The sequence below is a fragment of the Setaria italica genome, chromosome VIII (assembly GCF_000263155.2).
Source record: "Setaria italica strain Yugu1 chromosome VIII, Setaria_italica_v2.0, whole genome shotgun sequence".
In the NCBI taxonomy this organism is placed as follows: Eukaryota; Viridiplantae; Streptophyta; class Magnoliopsida; order Poales; family Poaceae; genus Setaria; species Setaria italica.
Genome location: NC_028457.1, coordinates 10939364 through 10949320, shown reverse-complemented (window position 1 = coordinate 10949320; position 9957 = coordinate 10939364). Strand labels below are relative to the sequence as shown.

Sequence of the window (9957 nt, the reverse complement as noted above, 5' to 3'; positions counted from 1 at the left end):
CAGTGCTTTTAACCCCCCCCCTTTTATCCCGGTTCGTAATGGTACCCGGGACAAAAGGGCCTTTTGTCCCGGGTCCCGTCACCAACCGGGATAAAAGGGGGGGGCCTTTTATCCCGGTTGGAGATGGGACCCGGGACAAAAGGGCCTTTTGTCGCGGGTTACATAACGGACCGTTTTAACAGGGGGGGGGTTTGAAGCAGTGTTCTAACGGGGGGTTAAAAGCACTGTACTCCCTTCTACCCCCCGCCAGTTCCACACTTAGCGAAATTTTCGCAAGTCCCGCGCTCTCCGCCCATCGCCGCCCGTCCGCCTCCCTCGCCGGCCGCCGCCGTCGTCGTCCCACATTGCGCCGTCGTCGTCGCCCGTCCGCCTCCCTCTCCGCCCGTCGCCGCCCGTCCGCCTCCCTCTCCGCCCGTCGCCGCCCGTCCGCCTCCCTCGCCGGCTGCATCGCCCCTCGTCACCGGCTCCATCCTCGTCGCCGCTCGTCGCCCCTCGCCGGCCGCCGTCGTCGTCGTCGCCTCGGCCGCCGTCGCCCCGCCGTCGTCGTCGATCTTCGTCCTCGTCGCCGCCCCGGCCGCCGCTGTCCGGCCCGCACGCCGCCCGGCCGCCGCCGTCCCGCCGTCACGCCGCCCCGGCCGCCCCGGCCGCCGCCGTCCCGCCGCCCCGGCCGCCGCCCCGCGCGCGAGAGGTCTGCCGCGCCGGCCGGTGCGCCGGGAGAGCTGGCGGTTTTCTTTTAATTTTTAATTTTTAATGGAATTGTAATTTTGTTAAGTTAGATTTTTAGATTTCTAATTTTGTTAAGTTAGATTTTTAGATTTCTAGTTAGTTTGTTAAGTTAGATTTTTAGATTTGTTGTTAGGTTGTTAACTACCGTCCCGCCGTCGTGATCGCCGCCGTCCCGCCGAGTAGCTACCCCGCCGTCGTGATCGCCGCCGTCCCGCCGAGTAGCTACCCCGCCGTCGTGATCGCCGCCGTCCCGCCGAGTAGCTACCCCGCCGTCGTGATCGCCGCCGTCCCGCCGAGTAGCTACCCCGCCGTCGTGATGGCCGCCGTCCCGCCGAGTAGCTACCGTGAGAGTCGCCTTGTAGCCGTCGTGATCGCCGCCGAGTAGTCGACGTGATCGCCGCCGTCCTGCCGCCCATCACAACGTAGTAGCTTAGGCACCGCCCGTGGTTCCGGTGAACCGCCTCCGCCGCCCTGACCGCCGCCGTCCCGCCTTCGCCGCCCTTATCGCCGTCGTAGAAATTCGTAGAAATTCGTCAAAATTCGTAGAAATTCGTAGAAATTCGTAGAGATTCATAGAAATTAGTAGAAATTCATAGAAATTCATAGAAATTCATAGAAATTTGTATAAATTCATAGAAATTCATAGAAATTCATAGAAATTCATAGAAATTCATAGAAATTTGTATAAATTCATAGAAATTCATAGAAATTCATAGAAATTTATAGAAATTCATAGAAATTTATAGAAATTCATAGAAATTCATAGAAATTTGTATAAATTCATAGAAATTTGTATAAAGATTCCGGACTTTGTACGATTCATGTTATTTTATGATTTCTTTATATACATGTATGATTCCGAACTGTGATTATATACAAATTTGTATTAAGACGATTTGTATGACTGTCATGTATGATTCGATGTATGTTTGCAGCAATAGTTGAAATGGCAGACGATGAGACCGCAAGGTATATCATGGAGCAGATAATCGCTGGTGATGGTAGTGGCGACAACGTTCCACTATCATACACGGATGAAGAGGGCACCCAGGCGGACATGTTCCTCAACATGTCTGCCGATGTGAATGAAGAGCAACAGCCGCAGCAACAACTTGCCGTGGCGGAAGGTTCCGGCGAGGTATATACAACCATTCTTGTATTGTTTCACGCCACCGCTACTAGTACGTACTAATTAACGAATCTTAAACTGTTAGCCCTCCGGATCGACACAAGGGCAGAAGACCCGAGGTCGTACAAAGGTGATGGAAGGGAGGCTTGTCATCACCGAAGTTACAGATGAGGGCAGGCCGGTTGCTCCCGAGAAAGTCGCAAAGAAGTATGTTAGTCAAATCGGGGCAATCGTCCGGGACAACGTGCCTATCAGCATCAGAGAATGGAAGGGCAGAAGCGATAATCCGTACGCCCTTCCAGAGACAGAAAAGAATATGCTGTGGGAAGACGTGAAGAGGCATTTCACATTCCCCGAAGATTATAGCGAGAAGGATGTCAAAGCCTGGACACTTAAGAAGATGGCTACTCAATTCCAGACATTCAAGAAGATGTTGGACACCCACTACATCAAGAAGGGCAAAACTCCAGACTTCAATGCGTGGCCCAAGTTGAGGGACCACTGGGATGCATTTGTTGAATACAAGAGGAGTGAAGAAGGTGTGAAAAAGATCACGACCAACGTTGCAAATGCTAGTCAGAAGGGCTACCACCATCATTTGGGGCGAGGTGGGTATGGCTCAGCAATTCCCAAGTGGAGAAAGATGGAACAAGATCTGATCGAACGGGGAATCATACCTGCAACTATTGAATGGCCCGAACGATCAAAGAACTGGTACTACGCTCATGGAGGCTCCCTAAGCCAAGAGGATGGGACGCTGATTTTCAATGACAGAATACGTGAGAAGGCCGAACATCTCATGAAGAACATTGAAGATTCCAAGGCTGGGAGGTTGAGGGTGGACCGAGAAAATGATGAGCTCACATTGGCCCTCGGTAATCCAGAGCACCCAGGACGTTGCCGGGGCTTCGGGGTGGTTCCGTGGAAGTTCGCTTTCCGAGGCGACAGCGCCTCTTACAGAAGCCGGAAGCGAAGAAAGGAACAGATGGAGGAGAGCTGGCGGTAGATGCTAGAACAACGAATGATGGATGAAATCAATCGGCGGGTGGCCGACGCAGTTGCGGAGTTGGCGCAATCTGGAGCAGTGCCGAATCCTCACACCGCCAGCCCTTCTCAACGCCTCGGGAGCAGTTGTGCTTCTACAGGGGTCCCCGATGCGCAGACGCCCAGGTTACCCGTGGAGGAGCAACGGTTCCCCGTGGATGCCATCACGCAACGGACCTCATGTGAGCTGCATGCACCGGTCGGCAACCTCACTATTAAGGTATACTTATACATAATATTTATGCAATCTTGTCAATTGATCCAGGCCTCGAGATCGGAGTTCAACTTGTTTACTTCTGCTATATGTACAGGTAGCGTACGGGAGTGCGTTACCAACGCTGGCAGGGCAGAGCAGTCATGGCATGGACATTCCAACAGGCTACGCCAGCGTCTGTGTCGAGCAAATAGTAGATGCCCAGTATGAAGGTCTAGAGCTCGACTTCCCGGGAGGCGACGGGGAAAAGACATTGGCAGATGCGCTTCATGGGATCATTCTATGGAAGAAACGCTACATCATTATTTCCCGCACGGAGCCATCTCCTCAGACCTCAAGACCGCTCCCCGTAGATCCCGAGCAGCGATCTTCTCCTCATACCTCGAGACCGGCATCTCCTGCTCCAGGACCGTCGCTTCCATCTATATCAAGGTCTCCATCTCCACCACATCCTGGTGCTGGGAGCGACGACGACAATAACAACACCCCTCCCCGATCACCGTCGCCGGCACCAAGAGCGGCCCCCTCGAAGGAACCTGCAGCACCACTCAAGAAGTCACGAGCACCGCCTCCCAAGCAAAGACAGGCTCGAAAGAAGAAAACAAAGGTCGACCCTGAAGTGGCTCGCAAGGAACGCTTTGAGGCAATGTCTCATGCGGAACAGTGGGCAGAAATCCAACGAGAGGCCAGTGAGTGGTTTAAGAAACAAGCCGAATTAAAAAAGGCAAGGGAGATGGAGCCACCGCCAGTAAGTCGGCGGGATTTAAACTTCTTTATCAGGATGGAGGAAGGAGCCAAGAAAAGGATACCACTCTTGACAAACTATGAACGGGCTCTAGTAAAGGCTGATGAAAAGGATAAAAGAAAAGGAAAATCATCCTCCAGCAGTTCAGTCCCCGACCTCAGCCATTTGTCAAAGAAAGATGCTCAACGGGTAAAAGCAATGCCCTTGGATCAACAAGCAAATATATTGAAGTTCATGGAAGAAACAGGTCTGGGACTTGATGAATGCATAGGGCAAGTCGAGACGCCAACTGCACCGCCCCCTGAGCCGAGATGGCCTTTTAAGCTAGGCAAGCCTCTAGTGAAGCCGGCAATGGTACGGAAGCTGTCAACAAAGATGTACGAATTCCATCAATGGTACATGACGGCATCCGCCAAATCGAGGGAGATGATCGGCATGAAGGTAAAACCGATAGATTTTCACGGTGAAGGGGAGAAAGTGCTGTGGCTAAACTTCGAGGATATATACGAAGTGTACCATCATGATGCCCTGGACGTCTCTCTGATCAGCGCTTGGATTCTGTAAGTGTCCGTTTATTATCTCTACATGTAAATTTTGGCGTGCGTCACCGTACTAACTTCATCTTCCATTTCATGTAGGATGCTAATTCAGACATGCCGCCGAGAGGCGTACCTACATATAGGCTTCATGGATCCATCTGTAGTTAACCAACGACAGATACAATTAGCGCCGGAAAAAACCTTTGCCGAAATATACAATTTCCTACACAAACAAACATTCAAGGATTTCATACTACTTCCATACAACTTCAAGTAAGTGTGTGTATACCGTCTACTTTCGATGTCTTTTTCCTTATCTCTACATGTTAGTTAGCTCTAATATGCATGAACATTTTACGCACGCAGCTTCCACTGGATCCTTATTATAATTGAGCCTGAAAGAAGCCACGTCACTGTCTTTGATTCGTTACGGAAAGATCCGGTGGACTACCAAGAATTGCAAGACATGCTGGGCTTGTAATAATTCTGGACCTTTATCTCTATGCAAAAATTTATTTCCTAAATTTTATCCCTGTTACACTATGTCATTCATTATTCTAATCCGCAGCGTATGGAAACAATTCATAAGGACACACAAAGGTCCATTCAAAGAAGATCTTACATGGAACACAGACTTCCCGGTACGTATGAAGTCTGCACATTTATTACATTGTATAACACGAATATTTCATAACTTATTTTTTTTCCGCACTGAAGTGCTTAAGACAGGAACCCGGGAATAACCTATGTGGCTACTACATCTGTGAGCACATGCACGGTTTTTTGGGACCCAAGGGACCAAATATGACGCCGCACAACTTAAAAGTACGTAAAATAAATATATTACTAGTTAATTATTTTCTAGCTCCTTATATGTATTTGTTCATGTAACATTCACAAATTTCCAAATTATAGATGTTAAATATTCAACAAGGACTCTTGAAGGAAGAAAGAGTAGCGGCAATATGTGAAGGTCTCATTGGATTCATAATGGACGAGGTGGTAAATCCAAGAGGAGAATTTTATTACGATGGACGACAATTAGACACTCCTCTCAGCAACACCACGACGGGCGGAAGATCGTAGGAAGATACTTTGATTTATTTGTATATATGATCGATTTGTACTAATTAAGCTAGTTGAATTGTGTATATGAATTGTGTATAAGGATTGTGTATATATATAGTAGTTGTATAATTACAAATCCCATTCGTTTAAATACTAGTTGATTTAATTCATTCTAAAAAAATCTCAACTACAAGGTTAACAAATTAAAAGGGCCGCGGTACTACTATACGTATACGTGATGCATGCATGAAAAATTCAGACGTCACCAGTGCCATGCAAGCGCAATTTAGTCCCGGTTGGAATTGAGCCGGGACTAAAGGGGACCCCTTTAGTCCCGGTTGGGAAATCCAACCGGGACTAAAGGCCCCCCCCTTTTGTCCCGGTTGGTTTATCCCGGATGGATATCCGAGAGATATGACCCTTACCAACCGGGACTAATGCTCAGTTTTCTACCAGTGTCCTTATTGCTTTGTAATTTCCTGAAAGTATGCATCAGCAAATGATATATGTTTCTGTGGCGATATCCATAGCATTTACATAATACATATGTTTTTTGTTGAGACTATAGTTTGCATATGTTGATGGAATCTGCATATTCTAATGGCCTGTTACTATCTTTATTTTTGACATAGATGTGTGGTTTAGCATGTGTATAGGTCCAACTATGTGTAAAAAATCTAGATTGCACTTCCCTTATTTTACTGTTTATATGAGAAATTCCGAGATACTAATCAGTGACAATCCGATTGTAATGCAATTACTTGTAACAATTACCGAGAATGTGAGATTAGTAGGACTAAATTGATTTGTTACGTAATGAGAATGAGAATGTGAATGTGACTGAAATTAGGATGTTCTAATTAGGTAAATTGGACAGTACCAATGTTGTAGATTAATGGTTTCTAATATAACATTTGTGAGTTGGATAGATGCCTGAAATTGATTGGAACTCAGAGAACACTCGGGTGTTGTGTATGTTATTTGCCGAACAAGGTGGAAAAGGAAACCGGCCAAACACACACTTGAATGTACTTGGGTATGTTGAGGTTAAGAAAGGGTTCAAAGAAAGGACTGGAATAGTGGTTACGAAGGCTCAGATCAAGAACAAATGGGACAAGTTAAAGGAAGATTTCAAGGCATGGAAGAAACTAATGCTGAGGCAAACATGGACTGGTTGGGATCCAATAAAGAAGACTATAGCTATGGATGACGAATGGTGGAAAAAAGCTAGAGCTGTAAGTTGGTTCAATTTTGATGATATATTTGTTTTGCATATGTCGATTTTCTTGGTAATGCTTATAATAATACTATTATTTTTCTTATTTTAGGAAATTCCGGGTTGTGGAAAGTTCAAAAAGAAGGGTCTTGAGAATGAAGATGAATTAGCCAAGTGTTTTTCTGACATCACTACTATTGGTATTGATCATTGGTCTCCTCATGTTGTGAATGTTGAAGCACCAGAAAATGTTGAGGAGACAAAAGATGAGGAAATCAATTGTGAGCCGCAGGATGATGAATTCATTCCGGATACACAAGAGGAGGATATTGGTATTACTCCTTCACCTGCGAGTGGCAAAAGATTAGCAAGGCCTATTGATAGAAGTGGCAAGAAGGCGAAGTCTGGAAATACACTCCTAATTCAAGAAGCAGTAACAAGTATGGTAAGTTCAGCCAATGAATATGTTTCTAAGAGACATGGAAAATATTCTATTGATAAAGTGATGGAGGTTGTGATTGCTTGTGGGGCCGGCTATGATAGCAATGAACATTACATGGCGTCTGAACTGTTTGTGAAGAAGGAGCAAAGGGAGATGTTCATGACTTTGCCTACTAATGAGATTAGGTTCAATTGGCTTAGGAGGAAGTACGAGGATAAATATGAAAAGTAGAAATTGGCTTAGTCAGAGTGATGTCATTTGTGTATGCTACTATTTTATTTTTGTCGCATGTGTGGTACATTTTATTTTATTGCATTTTATTTATGTATGACAGTTGTATCTTACATTTCGTTTATGTCAATGTTCACAGATGTCTTCAAGTGAGTCTGATGGTGAATTTTTTTTTAATATGGTTGAGAGCTGTGGTAAGCTAGCACAAAGTTATCATGACTCATATATGGATAAGGCACCGCCGAGGTTTATGTTTTCACAATAAAGTGGAATGGGATGGCTGATGGAGACGGTAAACACTCCAGGGGAGTGCCATCGAATGCTTCGGATGAATGAGGTTATTTTTCAGGATCTTCATGATGTATTGGTTGAGAGGTACGGATAAAAACCATCGAAGCACGTGAATACTTATGAAATATTGGCCATTTTCTTATTCACATGTGGTGGGTGTGAGTCAAATAGAAGAGGACAAAATAAGATCAAACACTCAAGTGAAACCATTAGTAGAAAATTTTATGAAGTTCTAGATTGTGTGGTTGCCATGGCACAAGATTTCTTGAGACCAACGGATCCTAATTTTCGCAATGTGCACAAGAGGATTAGGAATGACAAGAGAGCATATCCACACTTTAAGGATTGCATTGGTGCACTTGATGGAACCCATATTCGTGTGTATTTATCACCTGAAGAAGAAGTGAGATATATTGGTAAGACTGGAATTGCAACTCAAAATGTGTTTGCCATTTGTGATTTTGATATGCGCTTCACCTATGTGGTTGCGGGTCAACCGGGTTCTTTGCATGACACTAGTGTATTGTACCATACATTGGAAGCAGATGTAAATGTCTTCCCACATCCTCCTCAAGGTAAAGATTTTTTCTTATGTTCCTTTTCATATTTGTATGCACAAACTTATCTTATTTTACATATGTGTAGGCAAGTACTATGTTGTAGACGCGGGCTATCCTAATCGTCCGGGGTACCTCGCTCCATACAAGGGTGAAAGGCACCACTTACCCGAGTGGCATCGAGGTATGGAACCAAATACTCCGAAAGAGAAGTTCAACCGTATACACTCATCTGTTCGTAATGTTATTGAGCGCTTATTTGGAGTATTAAAAAATTGAAGTGGCAAATCCTTTACATGATGCCCGGTTATTCAATGGTCACACAAAAGAAGATTGTTGCTGCTACTATGGTTCTACACAATTTCATACGTGAATATGCTGTGTTGATGTGGACTTTGCTAATTTTGATAGAGATCCTACCTACATGCCTACTATTTCAGAAAGATACAATAAGTATGCCGTGTCTCAACATGCCTCCGATGGATCAACTTCGGAATCAAACTTTATGACTATGGATACCTTTCGTGATAGTATGGCTACATCAATTGCCCTAGCATGGAATTAGTGCAATGATTATTGTAACGACCTTATTTTGGAACTATGAATTTATTTCGAAATTTTAAATTAAGCTTTTAACACAAGGTTTTGTAGTTAACATCCATATCTATCAAAAATGGTTGCCGAAGTTATGGGGGCAAGCTCAGAAAGTGAGCCAACTCTTCTCAGCACGTTTCCTCGTCCTCCTGAAGGTTCTTCCCTATTCTATGTCCCAATACTTGTCACAGTATCTATCTATTGGTTCAATATAACACGAAAATAAATTATTGTGCAGGAAAATTTTATCGGGTGGACTCTGGGTACCCAAACAGACCGGGTTACCTAGCACCATACAAGGGTACGAAATATCATATCCCAGAGTTTCGAAAAGGACCACTCCCAAGAGGTAAAAAAGAGCTTTTCAATTATGCCCATTCATCACTAAGGAATGTGATTGAGAGGTCTTTTGGAGTTTTGAAAAACAAATGGCGTATTTTGCGTGATTTACCAGCATATCCAATGGCAAAGCAAAGCAGCATAATTATCGCTTGCATGGCAATTCATAACTTCATTAGAGAGAGTGCACTTGCTGATGTGGACTTTGAGAGGGCGGATCATGATGAATGCTATGTGGCGCCTTCGGACGCATCGTTGTCACAAAACAATGCGGATACTAGTCAACACGGGGACGAAGATCAAGACATGAACCAATTTAGGGATTGGATTGCCGATGGACTCTTCAATAGATCTTAGCTTTATTGCTTTGTAACGATGTTATTTGTACAATGTTGAACAACAATTGATTTGAATAATAAATTTGGCTCCCAGCACCGTGGCAGCCAAAAGAAAGCCCGAACGAAAACAGGATGCTGGCTCCTAGTATTGAATTGGCGCAAAATGTCTTCTAGCGCCAAGGGCCTGCAACCTCCTGGCAAATCAGTTCATTCTGGCGCCAAGGCCAGCTTCTCTCTCTAGGGCCAATTCCTTCTGGCACCCAGGAGCTCCTTCTGGCGCCAAGGCCAGCTTCTTTCTCTGGCGCCCAGGAGCGGGCCAACTTCCTTCTGGCGCCAAGGCCAGGAAGCTCCTGGCGCCAATTCCTTCTGGCACCAAGGACTAGGAGGACCAGGAGCCGGGTATTGATTAGGTGTAGAGGGAAATGGGATGGCAGGGGCAAATGTGTCAATAGCAGTCTCATTTATTGCGAATAAGCAACCCAAA

General features: G+C 45.3%; 1 protein-coding gene across 1 annotated transcript; it reads left to right on the top strand.

The window, feature by feature from the left end:
- The first annotated feature begins 6394 nt into the window (after window positions 1–6394).
- On the top strand, window positions 6395–7430 carry LOC101769851 (L10-interacting MYB domain-containing protein-like). The gene is made up of 3 exons (XM_004980293.2): window positions 6395–6608; window positions 6684–6700; window positions 6794–7430. Exons 1-3 carry the CDS (start codon window positions 6395–6397, stop codon window positions 7352–7354), a joined length of 792 nt encoding a protein of 263 aa, XP_004980350.1. The 3' UTR covers window positions 7355–7430.
- The last annotated feature ends 2527 nt before the right edge of the window (window positions 7431–9957 follow it).

Coding starts and splice junctions, on each gene's coding strand:
- LOC101769851 (XM_004980293.2), top strand. CDS start 6,395: ATGCCTGAAATTGATTGGAACTCAGAGAACACTCGGGTGTTGTGTATG.